The 26,050-nt window shown below is 41.3% G+C and overlaps 1 protein-coding gene across 3 annotated transcripts in view; it reads right to left on the bottom strand.

Moving 5' to 3' along the window:
• Positions 1–26,050, bottom strand: part of LOC112215712 (metabotropic glutamate receptor 7) — a 175,091-nt gene that overhangs the window by 41,238 nt on the left and 107,803 nt on the right. For all 3 annotated transcript variants that reach the window (XM_024375021.2, XM_024375019.2, XM_024375020.2), the window contains exons 2-4: positions 11,813–12,029; positions 6,360–6,495; positions 1,103–1,257 (exon numbers count right to left, since the gene is read on the bottom strand). In XM_024375021.2, coding sequence (XP_024230789.1) covers positions 1,103–1,257; positions 6,360–6,495; positions 11,813–11,924 — 403 coding nt within the window. In that variant the 5' untranslated portion in view covers positions 11,925–12,029. The remainder of the gene's footprint in view (positions 1–1,102; positions 1,258–6,359; positions 6,496–11,812; positions 12,030–26,050) is intronic.

Genomic DNA, 26,050 nt, shown 5'->3' with positions numbered 1-26,050 from the left:
CAGTACCTTGTAGGTGTCTGCATATATAGTTTCCTGGGAACGTGTATATCATCTACTGTACATGTATCACTAGCCACTTTAAACTATGCCACTTTGTTTACATACCCTACATTACTCATCTCATATGTATATACTGTACTCGATACCATCTACTGCATCTTGCTTATGCCGTTCTGTACCATCACTCACTCATTCATATATCTTTATGTACATATTCTTTATCCCTTTACACTTGTGTGTATAAGGTAGTAGTTTTGGAATTGTTAGGTTAGATTACTCGTTGGTTATTACTGCATTGTCGGAACTAGAAGCACAAGCATTTTGCTATACTCGCATTAACATCTGCTAACCATGTGTATGTGACAAATAACATTTGATTTGATTTAGGTACATAGATTTTATCCATGAACTTTTGTGTAATACACTTTATGCTTTGGTCATTTGTATTTATTCATGATAAATTGTACTGTGGGGGTTCTATATACGCACACTCAGGGTTTCTGACCTCATCTGTGTAATGTATTTTATGTTGCACTCTTTTTAAAAACGTATTCTACCGTGTGAAAATGAATTACTGTAATAAACAATGAAATCAAGAGATCAGCAGTAATATTGATTGATACCAAGCACAAAGACTGGCTCGATGTATCATTTCCAGCTGTGACATACCCATAGTTCTACAGTAATGTCTACACAGGTGTCTTCTTTCTCACATAGTCGGTTTTATCAGCTAAATCAGAGAGATGACTAATCATGACTGAATGACTCGGCTGATTTTCTTTTCAAAGGGACATCAATGATGCATGCTGGTTTAATATACTCCTCTTGGCTTCTGGCTCTTGCCAGGCCAAGTCTTGTCCAGTCTAGACCTGTCTAATTAAAAAAAATCTTATTGAAAACCCACACTTCACTTGCCACCTAGATTGTAATGATAAATGGCTATTATTGTAGTGACACCGAGCAAAAATGCTGGTAAAACAGTGGAGTTTTTGAGCTACGCACAAGACCATAGTACAACAATGTGCGTTCTACTGTCTCCTACTACTGTACATAAGCCTGTGGTCATTATAGTGTGTATGGTCCATATAGTGTGTGTGTGTACCTTTAATAGATGAGCGTTTGGGCAGTATAGTGACTGCTCCCACAGCCACGTCCTCTAACTGGTGTATTGGGCTGCTCTTCGACCCCCAACTGTCCGATCCAATCCACAGGAAATGGCCCACCTGATTGGCTCTCCTGGTGGCATTGAGAACTCCCCTGCAAGGGCAGCCATGTGTGAATTAGGAGAAAGCAGAAGGGACACATGCAATCCATTAGTTGATCCACAGCAACCGACAAAGATATATATATATATATATATATATACATACAGTGGGGCAAACAAGTATTTAGTCAGCCACCAATTGTGCAAGTTCTCCCACTTAAAAAGATGAGACAGGCCTGTAATTTTTATCATAGGTACACTTCAACTATGACAGACAAAATGAGAACCAAAATCCAGAAAATCACATTGTAGTATTTTTTATGAATTTATTTGCAAATTATGGTGGAAAATAAGTATTTGGTCACCTACAAACAAGCAAGATTTCTGGCTCTCACAGACCTGTAACTTCTTCTTTAAGAGGCTCCTCTGTCCTACACTCGTTACCTGTATTAATGGCACCTGTTTGAACTTGTTATCAGTGTAAAAGACACCTGTCCACAACCTCAAACAGTCACATTCCAAACTCCACTATGGCCAAGACCAAAGAGCTGTCAAAGGACACCAGAAACAAAATTGTAGACCTGCACCAGGCTGGGAAGACTGAATCTGCAATAGGTAAGCAGCTTGGTTTGAAGAAATCAACTGTGGGAGCAATTATTAGGAAATGGAAGACATACAAGACCACTGATAATCTCCCTCGATCTGGGGCTCCATGCAAGATCTCACCCTGGGGGGTCAAAATGATCACAAGAACGGTGAGAAAAAATCCCAGAATCACATGGGGGGACCTAGTGAATGACCTGCGGAGAGCTGGGACCAAAGTAACAAAGCCTACCATCAGTAACACACTACGCCGCCAGGGACTCAAATCCTGCAGTGCCAGACATGTCCCCCTGCTTAAGCCAGTACATGTCCAGGCCCGTCTGAAGTTTGCTAGAGAGCATTTGGATGATCCAGAAGAAGATTGGGGGAATGTCATATGGTCAGATGAAACCAAAATATAACTTTTTGGTAAAAACTCAACTCGTCGTGTTTGGAGGACAAAGAATGCTGAGTTACAGTGCCTTGCGAAAGTATTCGGCCCCCTTGAACTTTGCGACCTTTTGCCACATTTCAGGCTTCAAACATAAAGATATAAAACTGTATTTTTTGTGAAGAATCAACAACAAGTCGGACACAATCATGAAGTGGAACGACATTTATTGGATATTTAAAACTTTTTTAACAAATCAAAAACTGAAAAATTGGGCGTGCAAAATTATTCAGCCCCCTTAAGTTAATACTTTGTAGCGCCACCTTTTGCTGAGATTACAGCAATAAGTCGCTTGGGGCATGTCTCTATCAGTTTTTCACATCGAGAGACTGAAATTTTTTCCCATTCCTCCTTGCAAATCAGCTCGAGCTCAGTGAGGTTGGATGGAGAGCATTTGTGAACAGCAGTTTTCAGTTCTTTCCACAGATTCTCGATTGGATTCAGGTCTGGACTTTGACTTGGCCATTCTAACACCTGGATATTTATTTTTGAACCATTCCATTGTAGATTTTGCTTTATGTTTTGGATCATTGTCTTGTTGGAAGACAAATCTACGTCCCAGTCTCAGGTCTTTTGCAGACTTTTGCAGACTTCTTCCAGAATGGTCCTGTACTTGGCTCCATCCATCTTCCCATCAATTTTAACCATCTTCCCTGTCCCTGCTGAAGAAAAGCAGGCCCAAACCATGATGCTGCCACCACCATGTTTGACAGTGGGGATGGTGTGTTCAGGGTGATGCGCTGTGTTGCTTTTACGCCAAACATAACGTTTTGCATTGTTGCCAAAAAGTTCAATTTTGGTTTCATCTGACCAGAGCACCTTCTTCCACATGTTTGGTGTGTCTCCCAGGTGGCTTGTGGCAAACTTTAAACAACACTTTTTATGGATATCTTTAAGAAATGGCTTTCTTCTTGCCACTCTTCCACAAAGGCCAGATTTGTGCAATATACGACTGATTGTTGTCCTATGGACAGAGTCTCCCACCTCAGCTGTAGATCTCTGCAGTTCATCCAGAGTGATCATGGGCCTCTTGGCTGCATCTCTGATCAGTCTTCTCCTTGTATGAGCTGAAAGTTTAGAGGGACGGCCAGGTCTTGGTAGATTTGCAGTGGTCTGATACTCCTTCCATTTCAATATTATCGCTTGCACAGTGCTCCTTGGGATGTTTAAAGCTTGGGAAATCTTTTTGTATCCAAATCCGGCTTTAAACTTCTTCACAACAGTATCTCGGACCTGCCTGGTGTGTTCCTTGTTCTTCATGATGCTCTCTGCGCTTTTAACGGACCTCTGAGACTATCACAGTGCAGGTGCATTTATACGGAGACTTGATTACACACAGGTGGATTGTATTTATCATCATTAGTCATTTAGGTCAACATTGGATCATTCAGAGATCCTCACTGAACTTCTGGAGAGAGTTTGCTGCACTGAAAGTAAAGGGGCTGAATAATTTTGCACGCCCAATTTTTCAGATTTTGATTTGTTAAAAAAGTTTGAAATATCCAATAAATGTCGTTCCACTTCATGATTGTGTCCCACTTGTTGTTGATTCTTCACAAAAAAATACAGTTTTATATCTTTATGTTTGAAGCCTGAAATGTGGCAAAAGGTCGCAAAGTTCAAGGGGGCCGAATACGTTCGCAAGGCACTGTACATCCAAAGAACACCATACCTACTGTGAAGCATGGGGGTGGAAACATCATGCTTTGGGGTTGTTTTCTGCAAAGGGACCAGGACGACTGATCCGTGTAAAGGAAAGAATGAATGGGGCCATGTATCGTGAGATTTTGAGTGAAAACCTCCTTCCATCAGCAAGGACATTGAAGTTGAAACGTGGCTGGGTCTTTCAGCATGACAATGATCCCAAACACACCGCCCGGGCAACGAAGGAGTGGCTTCGTAAGAAGCATTTCAAGGTCCTGGAGTGGCCTAGCCAGTCTCCAGATCTCAACTCCATAGAAAATCTTTGGAGGGAGTTGAAAGTCCGTGTGTCCCAGCAACAGCCCCAAAACATCACTGCTCTAGAGGAGATCTGCATGGAGGAATGGGCCAAAATACCAGCAACATTGTGTGCAAACCTTGTGAAGACTTACAGAAAACGTTTGAGATAAACTTTTGTTATTGACCAAATACTTATTTTCCACCATAATTTGCAAATAAATTCATAAAAAATCCTACAATGTGATTTTCTGGATTTTTTTTCTCATTTTGTCTGTCATAGTTTAAGTGTACCTATGATGAAAATTACAGGCCTCTCTCATCTTTTTAAGTGGGAGAACTTGCACAATTGGTGGCTGACTAAATACTTTTTTGCTCCAATGTATATATCAGTACATTACAGAAGTTGGGTGTCATTTATATTTATTGTATATTTACGCCATAGTATGTATTTATGTTCTCTGTGTTTTAAATCCATTTCTAGATATAAGATGTGAAAGCATTTTAAAGGAAAAGTTCAATACTTTCAAACTTTCAATAGGTGTGTAAGCCAGCGCATGCTTTCTGGTTCCCATTGTTCACAGGAGAAACGGCAAAGCATGCTCGCACATAGAAAAGCATCGCTTGAGTCCAACAAAATGGAATACAACATTGCAGATAAAGTTCAGAATTATACACTCTCATGTGTACAACATCTAAAGACCTGCATCACTATATTGAGAGCTTTGCCGTTTCTAAAAGGACGTATTTAGGTCCTTTGTTCATGTTTATCCATGGCCCCCATACTGCAGAACAAGCAATGAGGACGTTTATTGCTGGTGGGGTAAGTTTCTCAAAACCAAGTGATTTCACCAATAAAACAAAAAAAAACATTCAATTTACCTAAAAAATAAGCTCTCTCAATCTCTCTCCCTCTTTGTCTTCCACACATTACAGAGGCCTCTCCCTCTTTCTTTCTCTCTGCTTAGTCTGTCTATCCATCCGTCCATCTATTTCTTGTAGTGTTGACTATCCTCTCAAGAGACATTGTAAGACTCAGAGGCAGTGGCGGATTTAGGCATAGGCGATATGGGCAGCCACCCAGGGCGGCATCTTGCTGGGGGCGGCATGGGGCACCCCATACAAAGAAAATATATATATATTTAAAAAATATACATATATTCCAAGTGGTGACATTTGCTCGATCGGTTTTCTATCGCTGATTTGCACATCATGTCAAAAATATCATGCCACCGTGTGGGCCTGTGGGTTAATTAACCTTGTCGGAGTGGGCGCCCTGAGTCTAGTTGGTGAGCTAGGCAGGCTAGTGCCAGGGAAGGTCTCCCACTCAGAAGTACGAGATGGGGAGGAGGGTGGGGGTAGGTTGACCTCAGGTCTCCCCACTGGAAGCCCGAAGTAGGGGGAGCGAGGGAATCTATCAAATAGCACACTTCTAACTTTGTACAGTACTAATGCAATTAGTTGTGCAATTTAGTTTGTGTGTTTCTTGTTTGAAGTGCAATACTGTAATAATCAAGTTCTCTTCTTCATAAATGTGTTATTTTATTTGTGTATTTGTGTGATTTAGGATTTGTGCAATTTAGTTTTATTTGTGTGTTTTTTGTTATCAATATTGTAATAGTGTAATAGTTCGATTCACTCTGTTATTTATTTTTATATACTAAAATTTGTTTCTATTTGTCTTTGTTATTTCTTTGTTACTTGAGTCTTTTTCTATATATTTTTCTATATTTTTAAATGATTATTATGATTATGATTATTTATTTGTGTTGTTCCAAATGTCTGAATAAAAAATACAGTTAACTAACTAACTAACTAACTAACTAACTAAATAGTGCAGAATGGTGCTTATTTTGGGGGAGGGGCAGAAGGGGGGGGGTCGCCCAGGGAGACATACAAGCTAGAACCGCCACTGTTCAAAGGTATTGTAAATTAAATAATATCTGCTGCTTTGTTGTGATATTCCATATTCTCAGTTCTCCTCCTAGGCACATTTCTGTTTGTGTTATTGGAGGCATATTTGTGTTACAGACACCCAGTGTGTGCACACACACAAAGGATCTGTCTGCGCCTCCAACCTGTCTTCAAGGTTTCTGCTATGAGATTAACGAACTCGACTTGACATGTCATCAAAGCCCCTCAACAACATAGATGCATTCGGATGCTGTGTACTGAACTACACACCGTATGTCTTCTTCACTGGCAAAGATGATGACTGCCCGGGAGTGGTGCATATCCAGCAGTTGTTGGACGGCTTTGTCATAATCCTCTAGCTTGGGGTTGTGGGGAATTTTTAAAGACTGTGCGATGCAGATCCCACCTTTAATTCAGAGAGAGAGAGAGAGAAAGAAGGAGAGCTGATGAGACTTCTGGGATTTTTACCCACAGAGACACACACAGAGGCAAACACAGAAATATACACACACATATGAGAACACGTACACACGGACATGCACACACTTGAAACCCTCAAGTCAAGATCGTGTTAATCCTTTCTAAGGGAAATATTGTTATTGTTTATTCATCCTCGCAATAGGATCTCTGTCTTTCCAAGATAGTTGAGTGAAAAAATATACACGTACTATACATCCCATTTACGTTTGAGTCATAAATGCTGTGAGCTGAGTGGTTTACAGTAAGTGGTACATCACTGGGGATGAACAACAGCATGAAAATGAACAACTGAAAGAAAAACCCTCACAAATTAATAGTGGGATCCATTTCTTAATAGAGGGCTGTGGGTGAATAATTGCAGGACAACAGAAGACCAAAACAATATGAAACTGTGTCAACAGGGTAAAAGGAACACATAAATACACTTTTCACACTTTGTAACCACAGATTCAAAAGTTGTCCCTTCCCCATTGACTTTTCATTTAACGTCATTATTAGACACACCACAATGGACAGTCAACCAATCAGATCTGGAGACAGGCTACACAAACAAGGAGGATATTGATATTGACAATGAATCATGTTCAGACAGGTCAGTGCTAATGAGTTTGTACAGGATGAAAGGTACTGATTGCTTCCGTGCGTCACTAAATAGGTATTAGATATTTGGCGAGCCGACCGTGACAGTCACCTCAAAGATATGGCCAAAACTTAGTTGGCAATTGTCCTTGAGGGAATATTAACAAGGGCAATCATTTAGCGTAATCCATGGTTGTCTGAATCTTAAATGAAGGGCCTGTAATATGACCTAATTTACTCCTGTCAAGAGTTAAAGGTCATCTTTAAATGTCGTCCCGTAGCTCTGTGTTGTGCTGAGGAAACACTGGTGCTGGAGGAGAGACTGCAGCCACCATTTTGTGAGAAGAAAAACAAACAATAAGTTTGACAGATTTTTTGTCATCCTCGGCACACATTCATCAGCTCATTATGTAAATATAAAAATCAAATCATATCTTATTAAACAAATACCTTAATTGCATTCCGTCCGCTGGAGCAGATGTGAGAGCATGGGCCAACCTTTTCCAGCGGTTACTGTACTCATATAGAGTAAATGGACATTATTGTGCACCTGAAGACACACCATAGTTAGAACTAGATGATGAGCGGCAGTCTGGCTTGGTCCCGAGTTAACACCCAGGCTTCTCTATCCAAACCAATTAAAATTTCTGACTCAAGCACTCCTAATATCAGCTAACCTTTCCAACATTGGGTTGGTTTCCCTGAGTAGACATAGAAATGGGAGGAATCTCCTAATTGGTCATCTGCTCAGGCTCATTACTTTGATATAAACAGCTTTGAGCTTGCAGAAGAGAAACCACACCTCCATCTGTTTACTGGGCTACATCTAAAAAGAGCTCCATCTAAAGGACTCCTTCCCAGCTCTCCCTCTCTCCTCCATCCCCCTCTTACTATCCCCACAGCAGCAGCCATAGACAGAATTAGAAAATATTGCTGATTCTCAGACAATATATCTCTACGAAGACAGTTAGGATGGCTCCTGTAATCCCCATAAGTGGACAGAACAAAAATGCTGAGCTCCTTTTGTAGCTTGTTAAATGCTTGGGGATTGGGCTCTCCTGTTAAAATGAAAAGGGCAGTCTGCTATTGTGGTGCATCTGTGGAGCTGTAGCAGCAGAGACAGAGGCAGCAGTAGCAGCAGCCGAAGGGTCTCATAGGGACACCACTACAGCTCCATTTCAGCACCGATATTCAACATGATTCTTCAGGGCTCTAGGGGTGCTTATGCCACTGCTACAAACGAGGTTTACTTTTTGGGAAACTGTCTATGTGCCTGTCTGTCTGTCGCAGGGTATTACATGTAATGAGGATTAATTCACCATAAAATGTAGATCTAGATTTCAGGGGCAATAAGAATATGCTTGTCACTGTCACAGCGTGTATGGGAAGCAGAGGCCACACTTGAAGCTGGAAGCGGACAGAGACATGGGTCATGGCAGACAGCCACTGATGAAGATAAGCAGCTTTTTGAGTGGTTTTCCTTTCTGAGCACCAGGCTTGAACATGCTGTGAGGACTAGACTGCCCCGAAGGTTGTAGACTGGCTGTGTGCTGTGCAGCCAAGGCTAAATTATTGAATGACTTGCAGAATTCCTCGTCAGTCGGCCAAGATGGGAAAACCAGGCAGAGCCATCAGAGCCAGAAGTCTACTGCCAGAACTCTGTGCTGTGGGTCTGAGTGCCTTCACCTGCCACTGGCAGAGTGTCTTATCTCTGGACATGAAAGAGAGAGAGCTCTCCATTCACACAGCAGACACTGGAATAAAGAGCAGTGCAATGTCTCTTTTGGAGAAGGAAATTATAACTCAGAGATAAATGCAGGGGATATCATAGAGTGGAGTGTTTTACTCCTCACACTGCTTTATGTGGCAAACATTCAAATCTTACATATAGGAGATTCTAATGATTTGTTTTTTGTGAAATTAGAATCCTATGACATTTCAATGTTCACAATATACTTCATTTCTATTATGATGGACCTACTGGTTGGTATCTACATTAAACATCCTCCCCCCATTCCAACTTGATGCTCCACATTTCCCAGTTTGGTTAATATATCACAGATAAAATAATGATTTAATTCATCAGGCTTCTGCTATGTCTGGGCTACGTGCCACAGGTTGTGTGCTGCATTAACAGCTTCAAGTATTCATGGGGGGGGGGATTAGACCGTGGCTTTTCAGGAAACTCCCCTGAAATCCGGGAGGTTCCTAAAGGACTCAACACCCTCCCTACCCATTTTGCTCTGACCCCACCGCCCCTCCCGCAGAACTACCCCACCCCCGAGGGGGGATTCATAATTCTCCAATTATATTTATCACCTCCAGAGCAGAGGCAGAACTACTACAGGCTCCCTCCACCACCACTTTCCGCCCAATGAAGCTCCTCCCAATGCAGCTCAAGTGGGAGCCCTGCAGGAATGGAATGCCATTCCTACTCTGTACATGTGAGCCCCTTCCTTCATTCCTTCCTGATACCATATTCCATTCCACTGTCATGTTCACCCTAGAAGAGAGATGGGATGGCTGCAGGAGCACACTGTTCCAATTTAAAAGGCTCATCTTACGAGAACACATCAAGCTTTTGGTCAAATACTGAGGGCAAGCCAGTGAAGTCACGTCTCACTGCAATATATTCAGAGTGTAAATTGACAGGTTTTTCTCAGTTCAAATAAGTGACATGAAAACACGTCTGTGGCAGCATACTGCAATTCATTTAAGAGTGATGTCTGTGGGAGTATCTACTCCTCAAACACACTTGCATGAGTCTGTTTATCAAAGAGGAAAAACAAACTCCATTGCTCCAGACCCAAGCCGAGGAAAACTAGATGAATCTTCCCTTGCTACACTTCTAAAGAAAAGACAACTAATTCGCATAACTTAGCGTAGCAGCCGTAGAAAGACATCTGAGATGAGTCCCCGCGTCCATTTTTCAGGGGAAACGGAAGTTAGAATTAAAAAACTGTACATCGGTTACGAGGAGAGTGCATTCGCATGGAACCGAGAGGGTGGAAGACTACCCAAACAAGGGGGAGAGTGGAAAACAGAAGAGATCAATACGAGCTGACCATCAATCTAGTCTCTACTCAGGGTAATGGGCGGCCATATTGCATTAGTCCGGTGGATGCTTGAAGTGGTGAAGCGAGAATGCTACTAATGCATCTGACATTTCACTCTCACCAAAAGAATAAGGAGCCCACAAAACATCTCATGGCCCTACAGATCAACTCAAACAATATACTGTCGTGTATTTAGGTCTGAATGTTGTTGTTGTTGTTTCTATGGCACCACTACTGCTTCACTTGCCGCAAGTGATCCTGCAACTAGCCCATTCTTTGATGTTATAAATATACGGAGTTATGTCATAATCTTAATCAATTATTATATTCAAATCACAATGCCTAGAGTGTGCAAGGGCTTCCATTGAGGTAAATGATTCCTATTTGATTTGTATGGGAATACAGAACATTCCCTGACTGCAGCTCAATTGTAATGTATGAGTCAACAATAACAGCAATATTCTATCATTTCTAACCCCCTTGTCTGTGATATTTTTAAATTCAAGACAATAACATCAATAACATAATTTTGCCGACTCTATGCTGAGACACAAACACCAGTGAAGGAAATACAACGGAGAGAAAACAATCTGTTAGCTGCAGACCCACCGTGTGCATTGGAGGATGTAACAAGCTGAAATATAAACCCAGCCAAAATAACCCACTAAATCATCCAGACTTTTCTTCCCAATTCCATCTCAGTGTTCTACAGAGGCTCCTCCTGCAGCTGTTCTCTCCAGTGCCACAGCAGCCTGTTAAAGTTTTAATGAGTGATCAGACTACACATGAACGTGCACAGATTAAATATTCATGTCCGCTGGACTTCTGATCATCGCCCATGGGATATCGTTAGCTCTCTCCCTTTCAGAGGTTGGCATTCACTAGCATCACTCCTCGGTACCAAAGTTCGGAGATTGGTCGACAGGGATCTAGCTAGTAGGTGCAAATTACAGGAAATGGATTGGGATCTGTAGAGATCAAGATGAGAATCAGGAGAATCCCTTGGTACAGCACTATTGCCAGGGGAGGAGTTGTATGAATGCTGAACCGTGGATCATGGAGTGTAATTTCTTAGGCCAGATTATGAAATATGTAATCCTTTCTTAAAGCAGCACCTGTCACTTGGATGGAAATGGAATTAAGAGTTAACCCACACAACGAATATTGCCAGCACCCACAGAACAAACTCTTATATTGTTAGAACATATTTTACCCTAGGACACTCACAGAACTGAATGTCACTCACAGAGCTAGAAGTCACTATGTTAATTGTTGTCAAGCTAATTAATACTTCTTAATTTATTACAAAATATAATTGTCAGCATGGCATTTACAGCAAATTGTAGGTCCATAGTGATCCGAGATGGACAAAACAGCCTCCCCCTCACCCCCCGCCCCCCTCTCCTCTCCAGCCTTTCAGTGTACTGCCCATCTCAAAACACTCACCTGTCGGTATGGGACCCTGGGTAAAAAAGGCTTAAAGAGGAACAACACTGCTCTAACTGTAATTGACGGCTACAGCACTTTGAGAAATAAATCCAAAACTAAATCGTGCCATAGTATCTTATCATTTACAGTAACATTTCCACTACTACTTCCATAACTCACCAGCCTCCTTGGAGATCTGTTGGAACGTTTCCACACCCTTCTCTCCGTAGCTGCCCTCAGAGGCCACGGTGGACACGTAGGTCCAGCCCAGGGCTCTGATGATGTCCACCATGGCTTGGACTTGGAATGAGTCTGGAGGAACCACCCGAGAGAAGAAGTCATAGCGCCTGTCATCACTCAGCTCCGGGGCCGTGGAGGCGTAGCTGATCTGAGGGATCTGATTGGAGGACAGAGAGGAAGTGATGTTTACTCCTCTATTGTTTAAGAGGGTGCAGCAACAGTATACATTATTCAACCCTATTCATTATATTTCTGTCTGCAACGTTCTGAATATTTTACCTCACTAAATACGCCTGACTAAATACACTTATTATTGGTGGTAGATGACGTGAGTTCCAAACAGACAGACAGTGAAAACCACTTTGAGACCTAGTAAAAAGCACTGTATAAAAGCAATTAATTATCATCATTATTACTATTAAGCTATTTATCATCATTTGAGATGTTCCCGGTTCCCTACAATTATCACAGACAGCTTGGCTCATCAAACCTCCGGTTGACTTTACAGGTGACGTGTAGCTAATTGAAATATCATGTGAAAAGAAAGGACATAACCCAGACACTTGCCATGTCCGAATACCCATACTTGCGTCCTAAATACTCACGTTTAAGTATGCGAAAAAAATCAGTTTAATAGTAGGCAACATTTACAAAATCAAGTATACTTTATATGCCCGGATGTCATACTATTTTCGGCTTTGACAACAGCTGATCAATTAAATATGGAGATGCACTACCGAAATCAACGAATAACAGAAAACTACACAATCGCGCATGAAGCATTCTCAGTATGTGAAAATGTAGTATGTGAATTTTCCAAAAATCTAGTATGGTTTAAATGCCAGGATGTTATACTCATTTTGTCACGTTCTGACCTTTATTTCCTATGTTTTGTCATTATTTAGTATGGTCAGGGCGTGAGTTGGGTGGGCAGTCTATGTTTGTTTTTCTATGATTTGGGTATATCTATGTTTCGGCCTAGTATGGTTCTCAATCCGAGGCAGGTGTCATTAGTTGTCTCTGATTGAGAATCAAACTTAGGTAGCCTGGGTGTCACTGTGTGTTTGTGGGTGATTGTTCCTGTCTCTGTGTTTGCACCAGATAGGACTGTCTAGGTTTTCACACGTTTCTTGTTTTTGTTAGTTTGTTAGTTTGTTCATATGAAGTGATTTATTAAAACATGAATCAAAATAACCACGCTGCGCTTTGGTCCGCCTCTCCGTCAATGGAAGAAATCCCTTACACATTTAGGCTCTTCTTCTATTAGAATTTGATGCACACATTTGCTTAATGCATTGGAAGAGGTGGGCTTCGAGTGATAGGCCCTAGCTCTTTTCAAGTAGCCAAACCTGAAGTAGGCTACTAGCTTCTGCGGTGGTGTTCAAATGTAGGCTAAATAGTTCTTGTTCTCCTTAAAATGATCATGAGTATTGCATCGTAGGCTACTGTATATCTTTGAAAACAGAAGTCATTTTTTTTCAAAGTGGATTTCTGTTTTCCCATTGAAAAGTGTTTTTATTCTCTTGGCCTTCGTCAGAGATTTGAAACAAAATACTACACAATCTTTTATTTCTGAATGTGTCGGCACCTGGGACTTTGGATGTGGATATGGATTGTTAAAGTTTTGTAGTACAGGATACCTATAAATGTATGGATCAAACCTAAGCAGGCATTCTGGTCTCATTACCAAAGATCAGTGCTTTAGTTTATTATGTACAGTAGTTATCCAGCGGTTCTGAATTTGCGATCCACTCGACTGTCCACGTTTTTTTGTGCAATAGCCTTTTGATTTGAACATTTAAACGTTTTGGTGAGTGCACTGACTATTTGATGTAAATTATACATGTTACAGCACTTTGGTTCCACTAATAAATATTTTGAAATGTAACCAAATGACCTGTTTCTGTCTTCAGTCTGTTGTAAATTGGCTACAGTATTGGTTGAATGTGATAGTCTGACTATAACTAGCCTATAGGCCTATAACTCCATTCCTTCTCAGAGTTTAGAGAAATTCATTGAATTGTAAATGAGCTATTATCAAGCTGGTTATTGTGGTACATGTCTGTTGATTTTGGAAAAACCCACCCGCACTCGGCCCCGCCCCACCTACTCAGGCAGTCAGGAGCCGCTACTGCGTTGCGGCCGTGGCATACTGCATACTTTTTTACAAAACGGTACGTGCTAAATAGTATGCGACGATGAGTACATAGTATGCACTTTAAGTATGTATACGCCAGTATGAGTATTCGGGAAATGGACACTGTTATCTCCTTATCTATACTCAACCCTCCTCACCGGTCCACAGTGGAATCATGATAATAATGAGTGTTCAGCAGCTACCTTGCATCACTCAGGTGGGCTGAGAGCAACACATTGATGTGGTTGTGTTACCCCATCACACCATCTAACCTAAGCCACTGTATGAATGCCATCCATTCTCATTAGGCTGACCAGAAGCAGCTGGACACTGGGAAAACAGGAGAATGAGGACACAGCAGCCCACTGATTGGGATTCCACAGCCCTGCCTCACACAGCACTGAGTGTGAGATATAGTTGGATCCACAACTCAAAGGGGGTCAACTACATGAAGCAGACAAATAGGGGAACGGGAGGTCATGTTCAAGATAACTTAGTAAGTGTTGAATGGCCAAACGTACACGGAAGTACAAAATCAGTTGTAGTTGTAAGTCAATTACACAAATTCATAGGAAGGAATACTGTCAGATGTTAGTAGCTGAACCACTTCAGCACTCGCCAGAATTGAGTGTTCTGGGTCAAAAGGATGAGAAGGCAAAGTAATGGGAAAAGCGAACAAAAAATATTTGCATTTAAAACACACGTGGGCTCACACACATCATCTCTCTCTCACCTTATTCCTCTCTCTCTCTCTGTCTCTCTATCTATCCCTGTCTCTCTCTCTCTCTCTCTCCAAAAGTATCTATTTTCAGTGTTTGATAGGATCTGTATCTCATCAATGTTGTTGTTATAATGTGATGCACTCTGGCTCCCCAAAGGTCTTATATAGGTCTGATAGATTGTTGAGTCAGATCCCATCTTTCAGGAACAGGGCTTGAAAAAAAAGTTTTCTCTCCTGAGCTTTTTGCTGCAGGGAACGATTTAAGAATCAGAAAGAGGTTTGTGTGTTATTTCGGGAGCACAACCTTGATTTCCTCCATGTGTCTTGGCCTGTTGATATAATTATTCCACACCACTTATTCTGGGTCTAGGAATGTGTTAATCACTCCATCGCAATAATTTACTTTTCCAGAGCATGCTTTTTAATTAGCACGTTGACCTCCCTCTGAATAAAAGGGCTAAACCTTGAATCAGTAAATTCATGAAAGTGAGACAAAGAGCTTCCCACATTACTACTTCTATGAGACACAGTGGGTATAAACGGTCTGTGATTAGGATTTCACACCTTTGCACCTCTCTCTGCGCCAGCTAATGGACTACAAATTAAGCGAGATGCCTGTTTGTAATAAAAACAATTGTTAATGGTTTTAAAAACAATTCTTATACACGCAACAGTTGGACAATGGATGTAGACTTCAGACATTTTGAATTTGTAAAATCCATCAAATATTGACTGAATTATTATTAAAGCATTAAAATAAATAAAAAATTAATGCCATGGATAAATAATGGAGTTCAGGGATTTTGGTGGGAATTCAGGTATTATATTTACTGTAACATTTCAAATGTGTTCTTAGAATGCACTCATATATACATTTTCTAATGGTATCAGGTGTTCTTTGAATGTTTTGTGTTTAAATGAAGAAAATAATGTGTCCCTCATTTGCATCAATACACTGGCTGGATTTACATATAAAGACATTAAACAAAAAGGGGTGGAACACAAGCTCTTTCTTGGCCCACAGTACCAGCACTCACCTGCACTGTCTAGGCTGCTTCATTAATTACTGTTGTTGTCATGTTCTGTTGCATAATTCAACAAGTGTGCCAATAGCAAGGATACCCTAAGATCAAAAATCAACATGCTTGGCTCTAGATTACACACAACACATCTACAGTATATATACTTTACATTGTCTGCGTTGATCAGACATAATATCACTATAATCTGAGTGTTAATTTGCCGGAGTTGCTTTCATTTCAGCGGGATTCAATTACAATCATTTGGAGCATTAGTACTTCCTCCTCCGTGTATCATAGGAGCAAAAGATAAACTTGTATTATGCTTGTCACTATTCTGCTTCATCAAGTCAAGCAGATTTTCTTTAACAATAAGCGTTGTAACTCTCCCATTGATCAGACTGTTCTGAGCACTCTTTCTATTAGAGGTGTTTTCAATAGACTTTGCATTCTCAATATTGCATCCGTCTCCAATTTCCCATGAATTACCTGCACAACCAATAGAAAATAAACAGCCTACTTTAAAATACTCAATCCACCTCCTGCCCTTGCTGATGTCTGACTGTGATAAGATGACTCATAGGGTCTCTAAAGTACAGTTGACCCTGTTGCACATAACAATGCATAATCACATTTCTCCATTCTCTCAGTCCCACCAGAGATAAGGTAGTGTAGAGATTGCCTCCCATGCAGGCAGTTTAGACCAGGGGTGGGCAACTCTGTTCCTGGAGTCACGCAGGCACTGCAGGATTTTGTTCCAACTCAGCACCACACAGGGCCAACTGAGCTAATTGATCAATTCAGTGATTGCCTACATTCAACTCACCTGGTCTTCCAGGTTGGTTAGAACAAAAACATGAAGTGCCTGCGACCCTCTAGGTCTAGGGTTGCCTACCCCTGGTCTAGACCATAACCCAAGCACAATTAACATCTAAATGAATTGAACATGAGAATTTGAACTCAGGCCCAGAAGCGAGGAAAAAAGAAGATTAACAATGCCCCCTTTTCAGCATCACAATTACCCCGAGCTGATGTCATCTGCACTATGGATCAGAGTTAGGATTGCTATGGGTAATCGCTTGGCTTGCTCTTAAATGTATCTTGGCTGACAGGATCAATGAAAGGAAAACACAGAAGTCTGTTATAGGGAACACTTTTATTGATTTACCAACGCAAAGTGTTGCCTACCTCTCTGAATAAGAATCTAAAAAGAGAAAAGGAAGGGTGAAGAGAGAGGGGGTAGCTGAGAGCTGAGAGAGAGTGAGCTGAAAGAGAGATAAAGTGGGAGAGAGCTGGGAGTGAAAACGAAGCAACGAGAGAAAGAGCAAAAGAGAGAGGGAGAGCTGAGAACGGTACGACAGGTACAGAAGAGATGGAAATAAAGGAAGAGAGAGGTCCAATCGGCTTACTGACATTAAATGAGATTTTTCAACCGGCGTGTTTATAAGGAAAGGTGACTAAGTGGGGTTACTGTGTAAAGGTTAGACCCGTTTACTTCAGAAGGAATGTGGTGTGAAGTAAATTAGTGCGGCTTGCCCTTTCCACTGTTATTTCACATACTGCTGGCAACAAAGCAACGAGGTGGACATTTCTAAAGACTTTAGCGGTTACGTTGGGAAAACATTTGTATTGACTGAATATAGAGTCACATCCAGAATTATTGGCATCCTTGATAAAGATACTGTACAGAATACTGAACAGCTGCTACAGAAACATGCTCCACTGAGCCGTTCTGGTTCACACAAGCCAGATAAAGATAAAGATGAGCAAAGAAAACTGTATAAAATAAATCATACAAGTTCTGAACTATATCGTATGCTCCTTAAATTGGTGAATTATAGTATTTTACATTAATGCAATTTGCTCAGAGAAAGATATCATTTTGGTGTTAAAACTATTGCCACTTGCAAGGAAAACAGCACAGCCTTTTTCTAATATGTTTTATTAGATTGAAGAACACAGTGAGAGGGATCTTAGAACAGTCCTTCATACAGAATCTTTCGGTCTGCTCTTATGGACTGCCCACTTCAATTAAAACCATCAACGGGGTTCAAGTCTGGAGGCTGAGATGACCATTGCAAAATGTAGATTTTTGGGGGGCAATTAGCAATTTCTTTGTGGGCTTGAGGTTATTATCTTGCTTGAAGGTCCACTTGCGGCGAAGTTTCAGCCTCCTGGCAGAGGCAACCAGTTTTTTCGCTAAAATGTCCTGGGACATGGTAAAGTTCATGATGTTGTTTACCATAACAAAGGCACCAGAACCAGTGGAAGCAAAACATCCCTATTAGAGTGCCTTGCAAAAGTATTCATCCCCCTTTGTGTTTTTCCTATTTTGTTGCATTACAACCTGTAATTTAAATGTATTTTTATTTGGATTTCATGTAATGGACATACACAAAATAGTCCAAATATGGCACCACAACAAACCTGCCAAGAGAGGGCCGCCCACCTAAACTCAAGAACCAGGCAAGGAGGGCATTAATCAGAGAGGCAACAAAGAGAACAAATGGAAGAGTGCCAGAAAAAAGCCATTGTGTAAAAGAAAAAAATAAGTAAACACGTTTGGTATTCGCCAAAAGGCATGGGGAGACTCCCCAAACATATGGAAGAAGGTACTCTGGTAAGATGAGACTAAAATTGAGCATTTACACAGGGAAATTCTTGAGGGAAAACTGTTTCAGTCTTCCAGAGATGAAGGTGTCACGCTCTGATGTGTTTCACCTGTTCCTGTGATTGTCTCCATCCCCTCTAGTTGTCGCTTATTTTCCCCAGTGTATTTATTCCTGTGTTTCCTGTCTCTCTGTGCCAGTTTGTCTTGCATGTTAGTCAAGTCAACCAGCGTGTTTTTCCCATACTCCTTTTGCTATTCTCTTTTTGATAGTCTTCCTGGTTTTCACCCCTGACTGACTCTGGAATACTTTCCCGCCTGCCTGATCATCCTGCCTGCCCTGACCTTGATTCTGCCTGCCCTTCTGTACCTTTTGGACTCTGAACTGGTTCTGACCCTTTTGCCTGTCCATGACCATTCTTTTGCCTTACCCCACTGGATTAATAAATATTGTAAGACTCCAACCATCTGCCTCCTGTGTCTGCATCTGGGTCTCGCCTTGTGTCATGATAGGAGGTTCACCTTCCAGCAGGACAACAACCTTAAGCATACTGCTAAAGCAACACTCAGGTAGTTTAAGGGGAAACATTTAAATGTCTTGGAATGGCCTAGTCAAAGCCCAGACCTCAATCCAATTGAGAATCTGTGGTATGACTTAAAGATTGCTGTACACCAGCGGAACCCATCAACCTTGAGGGAGCTGATGCAGTTTTGCCTTAAAGAATTTAATTTAATTTAATTCCAGGTTATAAGGCAACAAAATTGGAAAAATACCACGGGGGGTGAATACTTTCGCAAGCCACTGTACATCAAAGATCCACCACCATATTTTACAGTACGTTATTTTCTGCATAGGCATCCTTCTTTCGACGCCAAACCCACCACTGGTGGGTGCGTTGCAAAAGAGCTCTATTTTCATTTTATTTGATCATAGCACCGGTTCCAATCAAAGTGCCAATGCCATTTTGCAAACTCATTGCGTTTACATTTGCTGGTTGCTCGCAATAAAGATTTGTTTTCTGTCAACCCTTCCAAAGAGCCTATTGGAATGGTGGTTGTGTTTATTTATTCATTTGGAGACTTGGTGACCCATAGGGCGGCGCACAATTGGCCCAGCATCATCCGGGTTAGGCCGTCATTGTAAATAAGAATTAGTTCTTAACTGACTTGCTAGTTAAATTAAAGGTTAAATAAGATTAAACAAAGTTCTATATTTCTCCTACTTGGGCAGTTGGATTTTTCGTCTACTGCTTAATTGCTGCCCTGATAGTGGTATTCCGGGTTTAAACAAAATTAAATGTATTCATTGCCTGATTTATGAAAATAAACAAGATTTTAAGATTTGTCTCTTTTCTGTTTGTGAGTTCTTTGCCTTTTCCCATGGTGATGGATGACAAAGGGATTTTATAGGAAGCCATGGAAGGCCACAATACAGTTCCTTAAGCTGAGGTTCATTTTAAAAAGTAGAACGCTCATGCAGATGTCATTTTATTTTTAAGAATCTTTTGACACCTATCTTTTTGAGAGAAAAAAACAACATTACTTTTATTAAACAAAATCTCTTTCTCTGAGCAATTGTATTAATATAAAATTCTATAATTTCGTAAGCATAAGATATATCTCAGAATTTGTATTATTTATTGCATAGTCTTTTTTGCGCATCTTTGTGAAGGGTACAACTCATTTTGGATGTCTGTATAGATAAGAACATTAATTTTGAGCGAGGGGAGGGATGTTTATTTTCTATTTAAAAAAATGTATCAATTCTTGCACTTGATTTGTGTGTCTTCAATGTGCATATTGCTCATTCTCTCATGCGTATTTCCCATTCTCTCATGCCTATTGCTCAATCGCTCATGCCAATTGCTCATTCTCTCTCATGCATATTGCTCATTCTCTCTCATGCATATTGCTCATTCTCTCTCATGCATATTGCTCATTCTCTCATAGCTATTGCTCATTCTCTCTCATGCCTAGCGCTCATTCTCTCATGCCGATTGCTCATTCTCTCTCATGCATATTGCTCATTCTCTCATAGCTATTGCTCATTCTCTCTCATGAAGGATGAACCATGCATGGCCCAATGAAAAATTATTTGCAAAACATGGGTAGCATATGCTACATAGCTACAATATGATTCTTTGAGTAATGGCAACCATCTATCTCTGCTATCACACAAGTGAATATGTTATTGTCTCCAGAGATACAATGCACAACAGAACAACTCAATGGATAACAGAGTGGGCAGTGCATACTCTCAGGGACTCTTAATCAAACCAGATCCTGTATGTAAGCCAAAGCCCATCATTCAGATGGAGAATCATGATCTCAGATAGAGAGCCACCCTTAGTGTTAAAACCATTGAGATCTGTCACCATAACTCAGGACTTAGCCACAGAAACTTGGACCGTGTCCAGGCAGGATTTAGTGTGCATTTCTCACAGAGTTACTCACAGGAAAAACTCCAAACTTCCTGTGACAGGAGCTGAAATGTTTCCCCTAAATAGAGCTCGCCAGCTTGTAGTCCTAAAAAAACGGAAATTAGTTACCTCTGGTTCATTCAGCCATTCCCCCATCTAGATGTGTGAAGGTTAGTGTCTTTTCGGTAGGGAATCTAATTGTCCATCAATTATGACATTTCTGGGAGTGTGTAAACTTGTATTTTTAATACAACATCATTTTTGTATGTTCTCTATAGATATGTACAATAAACCAATTTGGCACATTTGGGAAGACTTGATACAACATTTTGAACAGTAATGCAATGGTTCATTGAATCAGTCTAAAACTTTGAGCTTAGACTCCTAAATAGGGTTGCAAAGGGTCGGAAACCTTCTGGAAATTTTCCATGGGAAGTTAAGCCCGGGAATTTGGGGAATTTTGCTTAAATTCATCAAAAAAGCTGGCTTATAACAGTTAACCTATAATGTGGAATACACATAAGGCAATTATAGGTCTTGTGGCATATTTTGGTTAAACTATCCCCAATTCAATGGAATTGCAACCCTCTGCATGCACAGTGTATTCATCCATCACATGTGCAGTGCACTCTTCCATCACATGTACAGCTGAATCTCAAGATCTTGCACACTTATGCGATGCTATTGAGACCACACTACTACACTGTCTGAGCCAAGGACTACATGCTTTCTGGTAAGTTTTGATTACAATACTGGGTGGGGGGAATATATTTCATATGACATACATGATTTTTTGTTAACTACTAAATAGTAGCCTACAGGAAAGTGTGTTTGAATAATGTATAACGTACAATTTCTGCTAGTTAGTTTTTGGTACCATGTGGGTTTTCGCTTGCTATTTCTGAATATTCTTCGCCCAGCATACACCCCTCCAACCAGACACGCTTTATCTACTCATTTGCTGGATGCAGAGTTCAACAGAGTTCAAGTGAAGGTCAAGCAAATCCAATATCCGTGGGCAAGGAATAATTAACTACATCATCTCCACCCCTCAACCAGTATTCTACAAGATCACAGACACATAGGACAACAGACACACCGGTCTCTACATTGCAGATGAGCTGAAGGCAGTCATCAATGACCTTGGTCCACAGAAGGTATTTGCACTGGTGACAGACAATGCTGCAAACATGAAGGCTGCTTGGTCTAAAGTGGAGGAGGCCTACCCTCACATCACACCCACTGGCTGCGCTGCTCATGCATTGAATCGGCTCCTCAAGGACATCATGGCACTGAAAACAATGGATACACTCTGCAAGAGAGCCAAGTTAATGGTTAGGTATGTTAAGGGTCATCAAGTTATAGCATCAATCTACCTCACCAAGCAAAGTGAGAAGAATAAGAGCACCACATTGAAGCTGCCCAGCAACACCCATTAGGGTGGTGTTGTCATCATGTTTGACAGTCTCCTGGAGGGGAAGGAGTCTCTCCAAGAAATTACTATATCACAGTCTGTTGATATGGACAGGCCCATCATCCTCTTGGATGATGTATTTTGGGAGAGAGTGGTAAAACAGCCTGAAACTCCTGAAACCTATAGCATTACCCATTGCATGGATTGAGGGAGACAATGCCATCCTGTCTGATGTTTAAATTCTGCTTTCAGATGTAAGAGAATAAATTATGCCCTGACCACATCAATGTTGCTCCAAGCAGAGGAAACTGCAGTTCTGAAATACATCAAAAAGCATGAAGACTTCTGCCTGAAGCCCATACACGCCGCAGAATACATGTTGGACCCCAAGTATGCTGGTAAGAGATCAACAAGGCCTATGGTGTCATCACTACTGTGTCTCGCCACCTTGGCCTGGATGAGGGCAAAGTTCTTGGCAGTCTTGTGAAGTACACTTCCAAGCAAGGGCTTTGGGATGGAGATGCAATATGGCAGACATGCCAACATATTTCATCAGCCACCTGGTGGAAGGGACTTTGTAGATCTGAGGCTTTTTCCCCTGTTGCCTCCATCATCCTCCAAATCCCACCAACATCAGCCACATCAGAGCGCAACTGGTGCTTGTTTGGGAACACACACACCAAAGCACGCAACAGGCTGACCAATTACAAGGGTTGAAACATTGGTGGCCATCCGGGCAAATTTGAGGCTTTTTGAGCCTGACAAGGAGCCATCTTCAACCAGTTTGGAAAGTACTGTGAATATGAGGCCTCAGAGTCTGATGTTCAAGAGGTGGACATTGAGGAGGTCCAGAAAGAAGACATGGAAGCCTGAGATGAAGGCAACCAAAGCTTTATAGACTCTCATTTTACAGATGTATGTTAAAAAAAAAATTGGGAGATGCGATGGATCGTTGGGGATCATTCAATATTCCCTTTCTTTTGTTGTTCAGTGAAATTATCCCATGTGAAGAGTCAACTCATTTAATTCAATTTAAATTCATAACTAAATAGTTTTTTTATTATTTCTATTGGAAGGAGTTAATCATTTGCAATGATGTCTACTTATGATAAGGTAAAAGGTTTATGTTTCTGTCTCCATATGATATGGTAATCCAATGCAAAACACATACATTTAAATGGTATTACTATTCATTTGCATATATTTCCATAAATTCCCATATATTCCCGTTAATTCCCATGGAAATTTTCCACCTCTGAATATACCCCAAAATGTGCGACCCTACTCCTAAGTAATTATTGGCCTTTCTCTTTCTCTTTCAAAGATGATTGTATTATCTTTAACCAGATCTAATGTGTTATATTCTCCTACATTAATTTCACACTTCCACAAACTTCAAAGTGCTTTCTTTCAAATGGTAATAAGAATATGCATATCCTTGCTTCAGGTCCTGAGCTACAGGCAGTTAGATTTGGGTATGTCATTTCAGGCAAAAATTTAAAAAAAGGGTCCGATCCTTAATTAACGTGACCTTTATGAATTATATCGTGTATGTGCTTTACATGCTTTTTTTTGCTTACATAAACACTTAACCCTTTAGTTCAAACTTGTGCCCCCTCAGTTTTATCAAAAAATATCAAATAATTGATTAACATATCTCCGCTGCGTTTTGTCAGCACAATGGACAGAGTTAGCCGTACTGTGTGTAGGGGGGCTATGGAAAGCCACTGGGGCGGTTAGGTATGACACCTTCGGGTTTCCATAAAATGCGTGAAAAAATCTTCTAATTTCTGTGGTAGGCTAAGTGTCTGTGGTAAGCTAAGGCTAAGTGTTGTCTGTAGCTTGTGAGGTGTGGAAACAACTTTTATGAATTTTGTCTTGCTGCTTTTTGTTCTATGCTGCTCTGTCTGTATGCTACGTCTTGCTTGTCCTATGTTGTTCTGTCCGTATTTGTCCTTGCTTGTCCTATGTGTAATATTTAATTTATAAGGGCGGGGTTGGGCTCTGGTGAAGATGTCGTGTTGGAGGTCGAACTGTCTCCTTCCTGCTCCTCTGCTGTTCCTTAGCAGGGGTGTCTGCAGGAGTGTGTGCCCTATGATGGTGTGTGTGAGGTTTTCATCCCGACACTGACCGACTCTGAATTGATTATGACCTGGTGAGAAGAGGGTGTGCTCTGATCTTTTCCCCAGGCTTGGAGAGAAAATGACTGTGCCGCAAAATGTTCCTGGGTGTGGCATGGAAGTTGTTTCACTGCTGGGCGGTATGGAGACAACCCCGGTGTCCACTGTACATTATGCGGGAGAGAATGCTCCCTTAGTGCCCCAGCATCACCAAAAGATTAGTGGACATTGTTTAGGACCTGGGTAAAGTGTTAATCTGCCTTGGAGCAAATGCTATGATGTTCCTTTATTTACTCCGCCAATCTACATTCACCAAATGGACATGCCATGTTGGCCAATATGTATCATGTACCCAGTGCTCATTTGGAATGTGCCATTCTGTCTTGCTGTCACATGTCCATTAGTTTGGGTATTGTGTGCGATTAAGGGGGGTGGTTAGAAAATACTGAACTGTAAGGATTTCAGTTGAAGCAAAAGTGACAACTGCTCCATCTTGATATATATATATATATATATATATATATATCTGTTAAGTTCTGGGACACTGTAAAGTCCATGGAGAATAAGAGCACCTCCTCCCAGCTGCCCACTGCACTGAGGCTAGGAAACACTGTCACCACCGATAAACCCACTATAATTGAGAATTTCTATAAGCATTTTTCTACGGCTGGCTATGCTTTCCACCTGGCTACCCCTTCCCCGATCAACAGCCCTCCACCCCCCACAGCAACTCGCCCAAACCTCCCCCACTTCTCCTTCACCCAAATCCAGGTAGCTGATGTTCTGAAAGAGCTGCAAAATCTGGACCCCTACAAATCAGCCGGGCTAGACAATCAGGACCCTCTCTTTCTAAAATGATCTGCCGAAATTGTTGCAACCCTTATTACTAGCCTGTTCCACCTCTCTTTCGTATCATCTGAGATTCCCATAGATTAGAAAGCTGCCGCGGTAATCCCCCTATTCAAAGGGGGGGGACACTCTAGACCCAAACTGTTATAGACCTATATCTATTCTACCCTGCCTTTCTAAGGTCTTCGAAAGCCAAGTTAACAAACAGATTACCTTCTCCGCTATGCAATCTGATTTCAGAGCTGGTCATGGGTGCACCTCAGGCACGCTCAAGGTCCTAAACGATATCATAACCGCCATCGATTAGAGACATTACTGTGCAGCCGTATTCATCGACCTGGCTAAGGCGTTCAACTCTGTCAATCACAACAATCTTATTGGCAGACTCAACAGCCTTGGTTTCTCAAATGATAGCCTCGCCTGGTTCACCAACTACTTCTCTGATAGAGTTCAGTGTGTAAAATCTGAGGGCCTGTTGTCCAGACCTCTGGCAGTCTCTATGGGGGTGCCACAGGGTTCAATTCTTGGGCCGACTCTCTTCTCTGTATACATCAATGATGTCGCTCTTTGTAACAAGTTTCTTCTTCCTCCTCTGAGGAGGAGTAGGAGAAATCGGACCAATGTGCAGCGTGGTAAGTGTCCATATTGATAATTTATTATCACGAGAACACTAAACAAAATAACAAAGGAGAATGAACAAAACCAAACAGTCCTGTCTGGTGTAGACACAAAACAGAAAACAATCACCCACGAAACACAATAGAAAACAGGCTCCCTAAATATGGTTCTCAATCAGGGACAACTACTGACAGCTGCCTCTGATTGAGAACCATACCAGGCCAAACACAGAAATAGCAAATCATAGAAAAACTGACATAGACAAAGCATCC

Source organism: Oncorhynchus tshawytscha, linkage group LG16 (genome assembly GCF_018296145.1).
Source record: "Oncorhynchus tshawytscha isolate Ot180627B linkage group LG16, Otsh_v2.0, whole genome shotgun sequence".
Taxonomy (NCBI): Eukaryota; Metazoa; Chordata; class Actinopteri; order Salmoniformes; family Salmonidae; genus Oncorhynchus; species Oncorhynchus tshawytscha.
This window is presented reverse-complemented; position numbering and strand designations above follow the sequence as displayed.